The 18,077-nt window shown below is 40.9% G+C and overlaps 1 protein-coding gene across 1 annotated transcript in view; it reads left to right on the top strand.

The window, feature by feature from the left end:
- Positions 1-18,077, top strand: part of FRMPD2 (FERM and PDZ domain containing 2) — a 61,230-nt gene that overhangs the window by 25,931 nt on the left and 17,222 nt on the right. Inside the window, exons 19-31 of the mRNA XM_075108108.1 lie at positions 41-134; positions 626-711; positions 906-1,053; positions 2,086-2,300; positions 3,558-3,656; positions 4,848-5,212; positions 8,440-8,734; positions 9,728-9,886; positions 10,552-10,723; positions 11,820-12,030; positions 13,212-13,249; positions 15,621-15,685; positions 17,215-17,376. Coding sequence (XP_074964209.1) covers positions 41-134; positions 626-711; positions 906-1,053; positions 2,086-2,300; positions 3,558-3,656; positions 4,848-5,212; positions 8,440-8,734; positions 9,728-9,886; positions 10,552-10,723; positions 11,820-12,030; positions 13,212-13,249; positions 15,621-15,685; positions 17,215-17,376 — 2,109 coding nt within the window. The remainder of the gene's footprint in view (positions 1-40; positions 135-625; positions 712-905; positions 1,054-2,085; positions 2,301-3,557; positions 3,657-4,847; positions 5,213-8,439; positions 8,735-9,727; positions 9,887-10,551; positions 10,724-11,819; positions 12,031-13,211; positions 13,250-15,620; positions 15,686-17,214; positions 17,377-18,077) is intronic.

Below are 18,077 nucleotides of genomic sequence, written 5' to 3'. Positions count from 1 at the left end.
GCGAAGACTCCACGCTAATCTGTGGGCATCTGCTTTGCAGGGTGGAATTAACACCACTGTGCGTCACGGTGGGATATACGTGAAGTCAATTATTCCCAGGGGACCAGCAGATAAGGACGGACAAATAAAGATAGGTAACGTGCCTGGCAGTAAAACTCTGGGCTGAGAACTCAGCGTTAGTGTGGAACATTTGCCACGGGGACAGTGAAACACCTTTGGGGTTGGAGGTCATACAACAGTGAAATGTAACATGCAGTCCATCATTCCTCCCTCTACTGCGTGTGGATATCCCACTGAAAATCCAGGAGCCTCATACCAACATTGCGCAGCTGCTCTCTGCAGCTGCACATCAGGCTAGCGACTCTGACACCTACTTTCGGCGTTGCTGTGATAACCAGATAGTATCACTGCATTTACTTGCAGAATAGCCTGGTATGTTTTAAGTGCTGGTTATAGAATGCTGTATAATGAACAGTATTGCTTTCATACAAAGTAACATAATTTGACACACGTAAGCATGAAGATCAATTGCAACATGGGTAGCCTCGAGGTTTGCACCCAAAGAACCTGAACATCAAAGCAACTTGACTCTTCTTTTGTTTGTTCGTTTGTTCTTTTGCCTCAGGTGATCGTCTGCTGGAAGTAGATGGCATCAGCCTCTGCGGCATCACCCACAAACAGGCTGTGGAACATCTTAAGAGATCTGGCCAGGTTTGTACAACAGCAGAGCTCGATAAGATACCCAGCAGAATAAACTGCACTTAGTACGAAGCACAGTAGCAAAGTCTGGCCAAAAGAAACTTCCCCTCCCACCCCATCCAACCCCATTCTCATAAAAAGAGAAATAAAAAGACTTCGGGCTCACTGTGTACTGTGTAACTAGAACTCGCTCATCATTGTTTCAGATTGCCAAGCTGGTTCTAGAAAGAGGAAGCTACCAATTGGCAGAGCCATGCCTGGCTGCTAACGACAGAAAGGAGGACCAATGTGCAGTTGTTTCTGTGGCAACATCCTTCACAGATGGTACCAAGGACTACTGCTTTCTGACAGATGGTGAGCGATAAAGGAGGAACTCAGGGTGACTTTTTACAATGTGCAAGGAAGGAATGAATGAAAATAATTCTAGGAAATTTCTCTGGGTTGGAAGGAAAACTGCATACTGAATAGAAATGTAATGTGCAATATTAATGGCATTATCAAAAATCAATTCTGAGCAAAATATTTCTGATGTACTTAGAATTATATGTGCTAGATGTAGCTGAATTTATCCTAGGCATAAATACTGTCTCTCTCAGCCTTCGTGAGATGGGGCTGGCGGGGGATGTCCCTGTCTGTACTCTATAGCGCCCTTGGGCAGAGAGCAGCGGTGTTGATGCTGCAGTCTGTTACCCGAAGAGAGCAGCGCCAGCACAAGCGCTGCTGCGTCAGTGAGGAAGCTGGGGTGAACGGCTGCCCCAGGGCCGTAACTTCAGTTCTTAAAAGCAGAAGATTCAGAGACCACTTCTGCTGAATTTAGCCAATGAATTAATGCCGTGTCTGTCTCAGAAACACTAAGTCTGAACCATACTTTCTCATGGGGCAGTTACTCCTCTACATGTTCCCTAGCAGAATGGGGTTCAGCTGCAAGTATGGTATTTGGGAAAGGGCTGGTCTCTTGTCCTTGTCTGGGAAGAGCAGTAGTCGTGATTCCAGCTCATGCTGGTTAGCGCAGGACCCAAACTAACATCAGACAGCTACAGAATAGTAAGATCTACCCAACAGTTAGAGAAGAATGTCAGAAAAGGATAGCATTTGAACCTCTTTATGTTGGTTCAAAGGGCCTCTTCCTTTATGGGCTTGCACCAGATGGCATAAAGTCTGTGAGCACAAGATGGAGTAGAATCCAGTTCGCCCCATTCAGCTCGTGCGATTTCAAGGGCTCGCATAAGTTAAAGGAACACCAACCCTTCTTTTGCCATTAGTATCAGTAGATCTACCTCTGCAGCACACAGGGAAAAGGTCTGCTGAGGGTATAATTTACATCAGCTCCTTAGGGGGTGCATATGTCACGGCTCCCACTCTTTTTCCAATCCCTGCTTTGAACAGATAATATATTTGAAGTCAAATTGACAAAGAATTCTGGAGGCCTCGGCTTTAGTGTTCTGCAAATGGAAGGAGATGCCTGTGAACACCTTGGAGGAGCTATTGTCAGGATAAAAAGACTGTTTCCAGGGCAGCCGGCTGAGGAGAATGGCGAAATTGAAGTCGGAGACATCATTTTAGCCGTGAATGGGAAACCTGTTCAAGGACTCTTGTATCAGGTAGCAGCCAGTACTATCACTGGGCCTCCCGAAGGGTAACGCATTAATAAAAACAATGGGATGAAACTGCATTTAAACTTAATTATCCCCAGAGGGGGTCAGAATTTGCATATAATGAATCTGATTTTTATGTAGGATTCTCCTCTAGAATTCTTATGGAGAATTTCCTTCCTAACAGAGTTCTCACAGGGAATTTCTTCCTCTATTTAATTTATAACTTTCTACTACAGATGCACAAAGTTAGATGCACACCAGTTGTTAAGTAGTTGAAATCTTTGTTGCTGTTATGCATAATTGGAACATTTTGATTTCATATTGTCATGCTAAATACCATGCCCCACATTCAATTCTCTACCAGGTGAGGTAAATCCAGTGTGACTTTTTTTACCTGGAATGCGAAATTCTATACTCACATGAAGAAATTAAATGGTAAAAAAGAGCTACATGTGGATTTATTTTTTTCATTGTAATCTTTTCATCTTATGAAAATCTCTGAGGTTTGTAAATGAATATGCATTGAACAGATAAGATTGGTAACAAACAGAAACGATGAATTCATGCAATCTTCCCACTGATAGGTCACCTGGGTCAATAAATAGCTAGGGCAAAAGACAAGGTGCTCTAAGTCCTGGACACCTAATGGGGTGTAATTGTACCCCATTTGCTGTTTTCTGACCTGGAGCCTGTCCTTTTCCACCACTGTCTTGCTCTCTGATGTACAGCCTTTTTACTCACTTTGCATAAGGGGGAGGCAGGGCCTCCAGCATTCCCCCCCCAGATTAAGTATTTCAGCTCCCACCATAGCTGCAAGAGGAATGCCGCTGAACAGATGTTATGTCAAGGAGGGGCTTTGTGAAAGTCTACCTTTGGTTATGTCGCCCTGGCAGTCTGCAGGGCTATGCTGATATACTTGACTGATGACGTGTCCCTGCCATCGGCATTTTGAATGCATTTATCTGAAAATCCTGTTTTCTTCAAGAAAAGAAAAACAGTTAATTTAAACCTATGTGTCTGTTGGTGGAACAAGAGTTTGTAAACAGAACTGACCTTACTTTAGATACACACTCACATAAAAACTAGGGTCCACTTATATGACAATCATACAGTAGTGAATTTTGGCCCACACACACTGCTCAGAGGCACTAATACTAGGAATTTAGCATTCACAATAAAAATTGTCTCCATCCCAATTGGTAAAATGACTTGTACTATAGTATGTGTTCCGTAAGAAATCTAATATTCCTTCTTCCTGCTTAGGATGTCCTGCACTTGCTGCGAGGAGCTCCTCCAGAAGTCACACTACTACTTTGCAGACCACCAAAAGGGGTTCTTCCAGAAATAGAGCAGAGCGCCCTGGTAAGGCAAAGCTTCTGCCAGTAAACTTGCTTCTGTAAACCTGGAAAAACACTACTACATTTTCTATCCAGTCTTGAACAATGCCACCTTCCCTTTTCTCCAAGGTCCTCCATTCCATTACTTTCCCTTCCTGGGTTCAGCTCAACCTCTAGAGTCCAACTGATTCTTCCTTAGCAACCAAAATAATACAAATCTGACAGGTGTTGTACTGGGATAAACATGTTTCACAATTTTTGAATTGCAGTGCTGTCATTGGAGTGAAACAGCACATGCCCAAGCAGATATTCTAGTGATGCTGCTAAAAATGCTCTACTAGATCCTCAGCCAGAAACCGCAGATATTCTCAGCTGCCTCTGTTATAGCTCATGGGTGTGAGGTAGTTGTATTATTCCCAAAAGCAAGAGAAAAATAAAGAACTTTTCCTATCCAGGCTACCTCTTAATAAACTGAAATAAATGAAATAATGGTTTCAATTGGTTATTCAGTTCCCTATTGATAGTTATCGAAATCTGTGGGGGGGGAGAGGGGAGAAGAAAAAAATCAAACAGGAGAGACTGCAGAGTCTAAACCAGTGCCATTAGGTGTGCTAGCATTATTACTCCTGCTTCTTGCACACAGCTGATGGACACACACACAAGTACTGTTATAACGAACATGCATTTGCATTACCCTTGCTCCATGCGTAACGGCCCACTCATGGCTCCTGTCCATGAGGATTTATAAGTGCTGCCCACGGGCAGACAGAAATGGTTGTCAGGACGTCTCCAGATAACAAACTGGCTCCTGTTGCTCTCCTGCAACGTGCCCTGGTCTGATTTCTGTGGTCAGTCGCACAGGAGTCAAATCTGGAAGCCACTTCTACACAATGAAGAGAATATAGACACAAAGTTGAGGCATGATATGAAAAGAAATAAAAAGAGGTCACCTCTAGCAAAGAATTCATTGGGAAAAGTGAACTTGTGTAGTAGTTTCTGCCTGGAACTCCTGAAGAATGTGGAAGATGAGCATAAAACTAGAAGACACTTAGTGAGAGAGTACCTCCCTGTATTTTTCCCTTCCCTACCAGCTACCATTTGATATTTTCACATTCAGATGCTTATTGATATTGCCTCTCCAAATTACTTTGTTCTTAAAGGAAAAAAGATGGGAGATGAAGAAGGAGTTACACTAACCTTTCTGTTATTTTGATAGACTCCAGCACCATCTCCAGTTAAGGAGTTTGTGGCAGAAATGCCAGGCAATACAGAGGTAGGAAATAGTACAGATCATTCTACCAGTGATGGAGGCAGCACCTCTCCAGACCTTGAAGACTGCCTGGATTCTCCAATGGCAGCAGATTTCTGTGAGCCTACTGAAGAGGACAGCTCAACTTACGAAGAGCAGGAAGATGAGTTTCAAGAGAAGCTCATACAGAAACTTACAACTCCCAGGGAAAGATTCTATAAGCATCTTTGGAAGTTTCATGAAGAAGCTGCCAGTTCTGAAGTCCTCCATTCCCTAGAGGATGAAGTGAAGCAGAACTGCTACTCACCATGTGAATTTGAATGGGCCAAAAGGTAAGGAATAATGAAATCTGCTCCGCAGCCTTTCCTTCAGCTCTTAGGATTTTGAGAGGTTTGCTTAGGTTTAAGTACAGGGCAATCTGCTTCTAATCACTGCTGATTACTGAAGATTTTGTTTTACCATCTTTTGCTGACTATCCTAATCTGCTGTGTCTACTTACTCTCGTCTTACTAGAATTTTGCGTAACTCTGCATTGCAAGACAGTTGTACGAGTGCTGCACCACTGTAATTGTTTATGCTGTTCAGCTGAAGCTGGCTGCTGTTGGAAATCAGTGGCAAGACTCTTGTTGACTTAAATAGGAACCAAAGACTTTTTTATTTATTACATGTTTTTTAATTTCAATTTTCTCAGAGTTGACTTAAAGAGGCACCAAAAATTTCTTTCTTACTGTATGATCTTTTAATTTCAAATTTTTTCAGAGAAAATAAAAAAAACTCAGAAGACAAACTGTGATCAAGGAAAAAAAAAAAAGTTATTTTCCAGTCTTCAGAAGCCAATAGAAGCCCTGAGCCAGAGGAACTATACAATAAAATACAGTGCAAATGGACTCAGCCTCCCTTTACACGCTTTTGGATATACCAGACACTGGCACACAGAAGATGATCCGTTCCATTTTAATCATCTTTCCCAGTGCAAAAGAACATAAATTAGTCAGAACAGAAAGGATTGGTGGAAAGACAAGTTAATAGCCTTCTAGAGGCCTTTAACTTACAACTTTGGTAATTTTATCTAGAAACTAATTTCTGTTTTTCCAGACAATCGCCCGAAATCCTTATGTTACTCTGGACATTCGTCAAGCACAGGCGGTCAGAGATGCCCGTCTCTGGGGAGCCACAGCACTAGCTGACTGCAAGTCAAGTGGGGCCATAATGGCAACTCACTCTTAGCTCCTCTGTCTTGAGAGGAGAAGGTTCACTCACGTTCGTGAGTGAAGCTCCTGCTTACATATATGCTTCTCTACTGCTGAGAATAAAACCAGCAGAAGCAAACAGTCCGTAGCAAACATATTTGCCAAGAGATATAGTTTCAACAAAACTAAGTTTCTTGTGGGAAAATATCAATGCGAAGAAAAGCTTTGGATTTTTCCCAAGAAGGAAGTTCTGAAATAAAAGTTTTTGTTTGGTACATTCTTACTATCATTTAGTTTCAGCTTTTGCATTTCCAAAAGGCTGCCAGAGCAGTTTAAGACAGTATGTGTTTTAAACAGTATTTTAAATGTAATCTCAGTTTAAATGAGACTTCCAGCTAAAAACGTATTAAAAACCCCAGAAGGACATAGTCACTAATGAAGGAATCCCTTTTAGTTAATGAAGAAATCTCTTGCTTCAGATTGCTCAAATCTTTTCATGCAAACATAGAAATCTTCGGATATGAATTTTAAAAGTTCCCTGCTCGGGGTTTCACACAGAAAATTCCTTTAATTCTTCTCATTGCCACCAATAAGAATCTTTGAAACAGCTGCTTTGAAAACCATTAAACCATAGTCCATGTGTAGGGGTCACAAGGCTCCAAAAGAAAGCCGAGCATGTCAGTGGAGCTCGTTGTATGAGCCTGCAAGACCAAGACTCATGTTATTTCCTATGGTGATGTAGAGAGGGACTCAAAGCTGTGCTGCGATTAAGCCACGGCTGGCTCATTGCTTTGAGCCTGTGCAGCTCTGGCAAACACCTTTCATACCCTCTGAAGGTCAGTCAGCACTCCACTAGCATGTGACAGCGTCTACGACACCCACCTTGACCAGTGTTCATTGAACTTACTCTTTTCTTTCCTGTCCCCAAAAGAAAGGAGCAGATTGCATTTGCTGTTTGCCTTAAACATTTCTTGTAATTACCCCTGTCTTCTCCCACAGTACTGTAAATATCTGTTGTCCAGCTACTAAAGCACAAACTGTCAGCTTCATTCGCAGCTTTGCCGTGCTACTGGAGATGCCAAATTCTCGTTTCCTCCCTGCACAGATATAAGCTACCAGACTAGATTTCTTCCCTCACTGAGGACATACAGCATAAGCCTATGAGTTTTTCTTATTTTCGTCAGTATTTCAAAGATGCCATCAAAGGCTACTAGCCATAACCAGCCAAAATGCCTATTTTGCTACTTCGCTTTATATTTTCATTCTGACTATAGACAACTTTTGAAACAAGAGCTTAACACTGGGGATCTTCTATGATTTGACACAAGACACACAATTTGTTTTCCTTTTAGTTGTAGATGTTTGCTTGGGAGATGGCAGACAGTTCAGTTTGATCAGAGAGCGAAAGATCCTAGGCGACTGTTATATATGAAATGACATGGCGTCTTTGCTCCGTGAAGCGTTAATAAAAGCTATGCCATTTGAAGTGTGTTTAAGATTAAAGACGTTTAGCAATATTTCAATAAAGGTTGATACGAAGAAAACACACACTTTAGAAAAAAAATGTGTTTCAAGCATTTCTATTAGCTTTAATGGTAAATTTAATGGGAGACAATGCTATAGAAGTCTGTTAGCGTTCATTAATGACAACAGCCAAAACAATATTGAACACAACACATATGATTACAGTCTGGGCTTGAACACTAAGTGTGCTGAATGCTCCAATATAGTGGAATAAAATCAATAATAATTTTAATTCAAGTAATGGAACAAATCCATTGATTGCTGTAGGACAACCCATGCTTCAAGGCAAGCACAAGAATAAAAGCAGGCTTACAAAAAGAAGTCAGGACTTGTGTTTTTTACGGAGCGACAAGAATCATTTAATATTTCACGCTTCTGGTCTGTGCTTTAGTTACCAAGGAAAGACCTGCAGGAGCCAGGAATGCAGTTGGCATTCCTTTTTCAAGAAAAACACAAATATGAAAATTGTAGTAGTATCATAATGTGCATACCGCTTGCCAGATAAGTTGTTTATGGCAGATGAAATAATTAATGGTGTAGGAATTGTCCAATTATTCTTTTCAAGAGGCAACCAAAGTATTAATTAATGCCTTAAAAAATGCAATATTTTGCAATGGCTGTTTTCAAATTCTGAAAGCTTTTTAATCTTTTAACTAGCTTTGCAAAATATTGATTACTTACTTATTTTTATAGTAACACTGGAGGAACCAGACAGCGATCTCATACCATAACTAGTACTGCAGTTAAAATTAAATAAGGTTGTGTATAAGCAGTAGGCTCTTCAGTGGCCATCTGATAAAGCATATGGAGGAAAACCCCAGCACTGCAATCTTTTTATTTTCCAGCCACATATTTAATAAGAGTGATGATGACCTATCGAACACAAAATGTATGCCTGAAACTCTCTCTCTAACCCCTATTGATGAAGAGTATCTCACTGTCAGCTCATCATCTGTGACCTCACTTTCACGGGGAGGAAGCTCCGAGACACTCTCCACAGCCATGGCGACCCCACAACCACGTGTTTGTGGTCCTTTCTCATCTTCCCTGCCTGCTAGAGAGCCACATGACAGTGACAATGACTGGGAAGACTTGGAGGAACTAGATGAAGAGAAGGAAGAAAAGGAAGATGGCACTAGGGTATGTGATAGGCGCCACATTATTAGCAGGTAGAATATGACAAGGGGAAAAGAAACAACTTTAAGAATGCAAAATCCTTAAACATTAATTGTAAGTCATTATCTATGCTATTTCTGCATGGCTTTTTTCACTTTCCTGAATGTCTACAACTGTCAAGTAAAGCAGACCTTCCTCTCCAGCTCTCCAGAATTCTTTACCGCTTCACAGAATCACAGAATGGTAGGGGTTGGAAGGGACCTCTGGAGACCCAGAGCAGGGAAATGGATGGCCTTAAGGGACGGCCTTCCCTTAAGGCCATCTCCTTGTTCTTGCCATTTTACTATTTCTTCAACTTTCCAGCATTATGCAGTATTATTCCCAGTGTACAAAGGCCTAAGAGCCCTCTAGTAGCCTCTAAAATTAATTGGAGTCAGCTACTTGGGGTTTTTTGTGTAGTGTTTTAAACCCATGTGGAAAATCACTTTGTTACATGATACTACTGTAATGTCCCGATAAGAAAGTATGATCCTTGTGCTAATTACTACTCAAAATACAGGGCTCAGTCCTGCCAAATGCTGAACAACTTGCATTCCTGCTGACACTAATGAGCTCTGAATTCCTACTAATTTGAGAGCACTGAGGACAAAATTTGGGTCCAGCCATTTCCTTCAGTGGGACAGCAATAGCAATAACCTCTGCATCCTACTATAGCAAAGCGTGTCGGCTCACAGTGCTCCAAGCCTTTACACATTTCAAATGCCAAAATTCCAGTCCCGGTTGGAATTCTCTGCCTTATTAGGCCCTATCAATCAATCACCATGAAGCTGCATTAGGTAAAAAGAAGTAAAATTAATTCTGGAATAAGGCAATGACAGATCAGAGAAACCCTTATGTATGGTCTTATTTATACCATCTGAGGATCTGATTGCTATCTGTATATAAAACATAATGGAAAATGTTAATGAAGCAACAAAAAAAGCCTACATCGAACCTATCTTGTGCTTATTTTAATAGGAAGTGGAGATCTTCGTGACTTTGAAAAAGTCAGAGAACAACAGTTATGGATTCTCTGTAGTGCTTAACAAAGTGGATAACTGCCTGTATGTTGATGAAATCTTGAATGAGCCTGCCCTGTCTGACGGAAGACTAAGAAGGGGAGACAGGATCATTATGGTACAGTAATCCTTTGAGTTTATACAGAGGAGAGAATATTTGCAGATGAATGTCATTTAGCTTTGGTATTCTTCCTTCCGTAGGGTCCAGTTTATCTCATATTTAGGCATGCAAGTGCAAACGGATCCTATAATAAATGCAATTCTGCTGACTTCAGTAGGCCAGATTTCAGACTGAATAGATTGTATGACCAGGCAGATAACATGAATCATCTAGCAGCAATGCAAGACAACTGAGACATTAAATGCTTTCTCAATTAAATGACACAAACTGAATTAATGTAACAGGATAAGTGTCATACAAAGGATGCAGGAGTTATGTCCTTTGTAATGTATGAATAAAGCTGCTTTTCAGCCTGGCTCATCTTCACTGTCTTGCATTAGGCTGCCTTCCTTGGTTTTTTTCTTTTTGCTACAAGACCTTGAGTTTCAAGGAAAAAAAACCAGCTATTTTTATGAAAACTCTGCATTCAGAAAAAAAAAAAGTTCAAAAAAGAAATCTTACTACAATCTTCACTGTTGCATTCACTGACATTAAATACTGCAGCAAAGCAGTAACAAGAAAGTGAAAACTAATTTAAGTTTGTATGCAAAATTTAGAGTGGAGGGAGAAGTACGTGATGGTCAATGAGATCTGTGACATGATTCTACTGGTTTGTCATTTAGGTGAATGGAATTGATGTCACACCTTTACCATGCAATGAAGCCCTGACTTTACTGCAGAGCTCTCCTGATCTGCACCTTGTGGTTGGTCGTGCTGACAGTGACCCGCATCCTTCTGTTAGGCCAGATGAGATTCCCGAAATTACTCTCACAAAAGGTGCCAATGGACAGCTAGGTGTGTGGTAAACACTATGCATGCTATTTTGCACAGGGATTGCAGCAATCGTAAGGTAATCATAAGCAACTGTGGTCTTCGATCAGTATGATCCTGAGTGACCTTGACACCTTTATGCTCTCCTCCATCACCCACGACCGAGAAAGGGAGAGCTTTATTTTCGGCAAGACTAATATCTCTTTATTAGACCAACAAAGATAGTTGGAAAAATTAGCTTTGTTTTATCATCCTATCAGCTGAAGCTTCTGGCAGATGTCCAGTCCCATATTGTTACTGATATGGAGAAGTTGTTGGTAGTTAGATAATAATGTCTACTATCTGCTGAGATATGTAAAGATCTATTTGGAGGGAAAGAAAAAAAAAAAAAGGAAGGAAAAAAAAGGCAAAGTTTAAGAAGGATGAGCCACTGGTTAGGGCAATTTTTGCTATTCAAAAAACCTCCGCTCAAATCCTTGATTCACCACAGACACAAGGCTTTATCTACACTGTGCAAAACAAGTGATAAAAGAAATCCCCACGGTCTATCTTGGTATTTCTGCAGAATGTGGTGAGTACTGCACACAGATAAACCTGTAGACCCAGGAAACAGTACAGCTGTATTTGCTCAGGTACGGCATCTTGTTTCCAGTTCAGAAAAGAGCTTGTTTGGAGATTGCTTGAATACCACCGCACAATTCTGTTTTGCACTGCACCCCGTCTCCTCAGTTGTCAAACGCCTCCGTTCCCTATGTCACTTTAAAGACCGCAAGGCACTTAGGCACTCTGGTGATGAAGGACTTACTGCTATGCAGCTCAGTGTCTTATTCAAATGACTATTCAACATCAGGTGAAATAAAGCACTATGGGAAAGCTGAAGCATAGAGATGAAGAATACCATTTAAGTCTTCTCCATACCTTTTTACCATCTAACTGCATTTCGCTCTCCCAGTCTGGCTCTCATACCCCATCTCACTGGGGCAAGACTGTTGTTTATAATGTGGGTGATTTGTTCAGCCTGTCTTTCAGTGGCTCACACCTATTCCATTAGGCTGTGTGTCAGTGACAGTGAAATTCAAAACACGCTGCCACAAAGGATGCTTTCTCTGCGTTATTCTAGGCTTGAAGCTGACAGGAGGAGCTGGAAGCAAGTTACAAGGTATTTATGTGCTAGAGATAGTGCCTGGCTCTCCTGCCAGTGTGGAAGGCAGTTTGCAGCCACGAGATCAGATTGTTTACATCTGTGGACTGTGGACTGAGGGCATTAGCCTGGATGATGCAGTGAGAGTGTGTGAAGCTGCCACCCAGAATGTCCAAATCAAAGCCACAAGGTAAATCTGAGCTGACAAGGTAAATCTGAACACACTCAATCTCAATCCTAATGTTAAAAGCAGGTTTCCAAATTCTACATCAACAAGTCAAACAATAAAAACAAGACAAACTACAAGAAAAATGCTTTACCTCAAAGGTCTGAACATTGCAGCCTGGTACATAACGTCCATAAGATATCTTAGCTCCTTGTAATTACAGCTAACCCAGTGAGTAGGAGTAGACTGGTACAACACAGATGAGAACTCTTCAAACTTCATCATCCAAACACAAATGTGAATCTTCTAACTGTGAGGCTGGCCACCATTTTCAGATATCCTGTTCTCCAGGGAAAATCTTTATATTTCCACCACTAGTGCCAACCTTCTCCATACGTTCCCAGAATCACAGCTACAGGCAAAAAACTGCCTCTGATGGGAAACTCTGAGTTACTTCCAACAGCCAAATGTTTTTAGAAAGGCATCAAAACTGCAGCATTTCATCTGCATCAGGTTAAGACTTTTCCTCATCAGGTCTTGGCTGCACGTCAGATTTATTGTGTTCTATACTCTGACAGAGCACCAGCAGAGGTCCTGGACCGATAAATGAATAGCTTCCAAAGATGTCAGAGGAACAGTCAAATAGTAACCCAAAAGTATGGGAATGACTAAGTTAGCAATGACAGCGTTAGCAATAGTGTGCGTCACAGCTGTCTTAATGTCCTTCAACCGTTTATCAATGTTGTATTAACTTGCACTGGGCCAGCAGATGAAGAAACTGCAGCCTCATTACACTTCTTGCTGTACAAGCAGTTAGCAGGCAGCACACCCTGGTCATAAGAATTTACAGTCGAAGGAGACAAACACAAGTAGGGTAAAGGAAATTACAAAAGATCATTCCCACTTTATAGAGGGGGAAGCAAAGCTGGATTCAAAACGTACCACACAGCAGTTCTGTATTGGGACAGATGGTTTGACACGTTCGTTCTTTCCCCAACCCATTTAAATAAAATGTTTCACTGCTGTTAAATACAGTCAAATATTTTATACAGTGATAAAAATGCTCTTTAGGAAAGCACCATTAACAAAATTATAGAAGTAGAACTACAATTTAGACAAGTGACTTTCTAAAAATATTTTTAATAGGTGCTTTACAAAGCATGCAGCTCTTAATGGCTCACATATTTCACCTTTTCTGCCCCCAGAAATGGCAATCCAGTGGTTCCTATAGAGCAGGAAAATAGTAAGTAAGGCTAATATTTTGGGGTTTTAGTTCAAACCGTGCTTTTTATTTTGGGAATAAGCATAAGGTATTGATTAATTGCATTTTAAAAGTTATTAACAAATTGTAGCTTGGCATTCAGTATTTCTTTTACAACCATTCTAAGGGTCTGAAGAAAATTTGGTAGCTCTTTAAAGACAGAAATAAAATGTATAGCTCTCTGTGAAATTTTTTTTAATTGCATCTTGCATAGTCAGTTTCTATTTTTTTTTTTAATTTGTTTTTATTAAATGGGCATTTTATGTGGTTGTATTTCAACATCTGTTCTGATTGAAACTACTTTCTCGGGGGTTCTCCAGCACTCTTTTAAAATGAGCCACTACATCATCTAGACCAACTTTTTAAACTGTTATCAATAAATCTATAGAAAATCAGAAAAAGGCAGCACCCACATGCCTTAGTTAACATAAGAGCACTCCTATAAGGGGATGATAATTAATGCTATAACACAAAATTTCAGTAATCATCTGCACTACAGAGCCTTGACCAGAATTGCTCTAGCAGGAGGAGTCTCGGCAAGCGGAGGCTGCGTCTGCACCATCAGGTGGAAGGATAGGTACCACGTCTGTGCCCGTGCAGAAAGTGCGGTACCTTTGCAAGCAATGCTTTCCTGTGTATGTTTGGCTGAAGGGTTAAGTCAGGCCTAACTTACAGTTTCATTTGCCTGACTGGACATACAAATTTTTTTTAATCATGCAAAGATGATCTGGAAAAGTAACCCTGGATTAGAATTGCTCATATGCCTACGCTCATCTGCATACTGGCACATGGCTACCTGAGGAAATTATTCCAAGTCAAGCTAGTTACAGATTTCCTACTCTACAACAACCAGCCATGTGTTTCTTTTTATAAACTGGAGCAGCTTATTTCACTTATCGAAGAACAAGCTGCTCTGAATTTACTACAAGAGGCAAAGTTATGCGTACTCTCGGTTACTGTGGTATAACTGAAGCATAGCAAATGCATGTCCTGGTAGGTCCTTGCTTGCACGTCCTTGCTCCATGAGCTTTGCAGATTCCAAGATTTCTCAAGACACCTTCAAAATAGGTTACCAGATCTGATCCTCCTCAGATACAGATTTATGAACTCTACAGTGGTGCAGTTACCTGCCTTTTTTATAGATTATTCCCTTTTATAAGGCATTTAAAAAAAAAAATCTATAGCAATTTGGTATTTGGTGTTCTATTTGCTATCATCTCTGATAAATTTATAGATAAACCTATAATAATCTGCTATTAAGGAAGCAAGCCTTCATTTTATAGGCTCTCAGTTACAAAAATTCAGACTAAAATTGCAAATGCAACATGGAGTTTTTTGTTTTGTTTTTTTTTTAACAAGGGAACACTCATCACTTTCTGTAATTCCCACGGTAAGGCTGCTTTGTGGAAGACAACTAAAATCACCAAGATATGACAAAGCAAAACCCCAAAACTGGGGGTGGGTGTGTAGGGATGGGAGCGTCAAGAAATGCACATTGTCCCCTTACACCTCCACCTCTGCAGACACGAACACACCCTGCCTCTTCCTCTGCCTGATCATTGCCACATGCCTAGAATGACTCAGTCTGATCTCTGACTGTTGTTACAATCTTAAAAATAGCGATGACTGAGATGCAACGTCTCTGCAATTCATGACAGAATCGTTTCTATCACTGTGCAAATTGGCAAACTTAATCATGCAGTAGTAAGTGTCTCAAACTGCCTCATATAGTATCAATATTGGATATCGATGCTTTGTTTAATAATCTAAGCACAGAGCGTACATCCCCGTGTGTATACGAAGGTTAGCAGGAGGCCTGTCAGAACAAATCTACGTATATGCTTTTAGGGCCATCTGCTGAGACAGAGAAAGCCAATATTTCTTTCTCAAATGAAAACCTGAATTCCCAAGAACAGCATCTGCTGCATCAACATGGTAAGGAACTTGGCATTTTTCTGTAGGGGTTTGAAAAATTTGGTGCCCTCTCTTTGAAAGAAAATAAGCCTGTAAGGTGGCACTGGCAGCACCTGGGAAAGATTCGCTCTTCCTAAACAAAACTGCCTCCCTCAGCATTTTGCAGAACATGTGAACATTCCCTGTTGTCCGTCGGGTGTCTCCGACCCCGTAACATGCAGCTTTTAAAGACTGTTTTGGAACCTGCTCAGTGGGAGGTAAAAAGTCTGCAGGGATAACTGGCAGAAGGCTCAGTTCACAGTTCAGGAATGTAAGCCCACAGGAATTTTACATGTCAAATATAAATATGTTTTATTGTGTCCCTGAATATGATTGAGTGTTACGCTATAGAACATTTTACCAATACAACTGTGTGAAAATGGCTCCTGCTTTTTCACAGAGAAACATTTGGAGGAAACAAAACATGGTGCTCAGCAAAACACTCCTGATTCTCCAGAATGTAAGGTAAGAGACAGTTTTATCAAGTGTGAGACAGTCCATCAAGTGAAGTAAGCTGTATGGAGTGAGAGTTTTTCAATAGTGTACTTAATGTATTTGCTTCCTATCCAGTTTCTTTGAAAACGTGAATATAATGCATTTGGAGAGTGTCCTGTGAAGTGTTGAATTGCTTCAGCATTCATGAACTAGAACACACTGAGCACTTCCTGGGGTCAGACCCTTCTATTGCTGGTTTCCAACGTATAATATCACTGTTTCATCAGCTTGGCAATATAAGCACAGCTCGTACCATGTAGCCCCTCCGTTAGGTTTTCGTAGTACTCTTACCAGCTTTGTAAGCTTAGAAAGAAAGTAGCGCAGGAGAAAGATACAGATTGTCACAGCGTGGGGTGCTGGGGAAAATCCGTGGATTTGTAACTGAAACATTTCCCACAACACCCTTTGTAACCTGAGCTTAACCTGCTTCATTCTGAATTCTCGGGTGGGGCATTTGAAGAGAGGGTAAAATTACTCCAAACCTTTGGAGTATTACGCAGCATTGACACGAGCCATAACAGTTTGAATTTGGCAAGAGTAATGTCATTTTTGAAATTATGAATTCCGAAAATACATAGGTGTGTTCTTCGAAAAAAGTAGTAATTTCCGTGCTCAACACACAATGCTTCAAAATTCTTCTAAGTGCAAACGTCACTTCTGTTTGTGCGAACCTATGGAAAGTAATGTTACTTGGAATCGAAATTACTCACATTAGGACTGGTATTTCCTGTAAATAGATTTACTCGTTTGCTCTTGATTGTGGTTTGCAAAAAAAGGGCTGTCTCTTGTTAAAATTAGACCTCCAACCTGGCAGAAAAATTGGAACAGTTTTCTCACTTTTGATTAAGTCATCACTATTACTGCTTCTTACGCACCATTTAATCCATGATGGTTGATCTGTTCAACTTGCTAAAATAATTTCTGAGGATGGTATTTGCAACATTGGGACTAGTCATGCTGCAAGTCATAAACATTTCGAGGTTGCTGCTATTTCTGACATAAGACTTGATCCTAAAAAAGCAGCCGATTTTAAAACTGAACAAAGCGCTAAAGCCAAACAGATGGGTAGGTTGGGATCACAAGGTTAAGACTTTCATCATAGAACAATAAAAGAGTGGAGATTGTATGTATGCACTATGTTACTGCCATGCTGGAGATGAGGGTGACTTGTTTGTCAGTGAAGGAGATGTATTTGATATATTATAGAAGGATTACAAAAGTAATGCTTCCTTGCTCTGAAGAAGTTATTTTCCCCTCCAGCAATTATTAAAAAAAGATTATGGAAATAAGTATGCCCTGTTTTCATTCTGATACACACATGCAGGTCCCGTGTTAATCACTGGAAGCTCTATACACTTATTCAAGAGAAGGATATATCCCATAATCTACATCAACCAGTGAGGGCTGTGAAGCATAATGGGATTCTTTAGTATTAAAAATGCAAGCAAAACACAGCCGTGAATAAACTCCACTTTGGTCTGCATCCTCTTCTATTGTAGGACTTCATTATTAAGATCGAGCTGGAAAAAGCAGAAAATGGAAGCCTAGGCTTTGCACTGGTAGGTGGAAGAAATGGCAGAGCTATCCTAATAAAAGCCATCAGCCCCGACAGCATTGCAGATCTAGATGGGAGGCTTCAAGTTGGCGATGTCCTACTTAAGGTAAAGCTTGTTCTTCATTGTTTTGGCCTACATTTCTCTAGTTACTCTATAACGAGCATTCTATTCAGTATAAAGGTCGCGCAGGTTGGAAATCTGGGGCTGCTCAGCATAGTGACATGTAGAAGAGGGTGTCCCTTGGCTCCTGGGGCTCAGAGGGCGCTCCTGCCCCCCGCTCTGCCTAGTTCCGCATCCTGGGGGGCTGGGCTTCTCTACGGCTGGAAGGTGACTGTCGCACACCCCGGCAGAGGAGCGGACCCAGGACAGCCGGGCAAGCGGCGGAGTGCAACTACTCCATAGTGTAGCTGGATGACAGTAGCGAGGATCACACATGGAAAAAATCAGGGAAACAAGAGTTAACTGACCAAGAGTATGCTGTGAGGAACGTGTCATCGGTGCCAGTTAGGCATTACAAAGACAAGCAGAAAGCATGGGTATTAAAGCTTTTAAATCGCTATTTAAAACTTTAGTATCTTAATGACCTTTTAACATAAATCTTTTTTTTTAATCCCAAATTACTTTTTCTTCCCCCTCCAGGAGTTTAAATATTTTTTTTTGCTTCTCTATTTTTCATTTACTTCCATCTCTCCTCCATATTCTTTCTGGAGTAGGGAAAACAACACCCTCTTAGTGTCTCAGAAGAGATGCAGACTATACTTTCATGGTGTGCTACTGACAACCATGGTAAAAAGATGTAGAAAGGA

Source organism: Phalacrocorax aristotelis, chromosome 12 (genome assembly GCF_949628215.1).
Source record: "Phalacrocorax aristotelis chromosome 12, bGulAri2.1, whole genome shotgun sequence".
In the NCBI taxonomy this organism is placed as follows: Eukaryota; Metazoa; Chordata; class Aves; order Suliformes; family Phalacrocoracidae; genus Phalacrocorax; species Phalacrocorax aristotelis.
The sequence above is the reverse complement of the archived record's forward strand: the minus strand, read 5'-3'. Positions and strand labels throughout refer to the sequence as shown.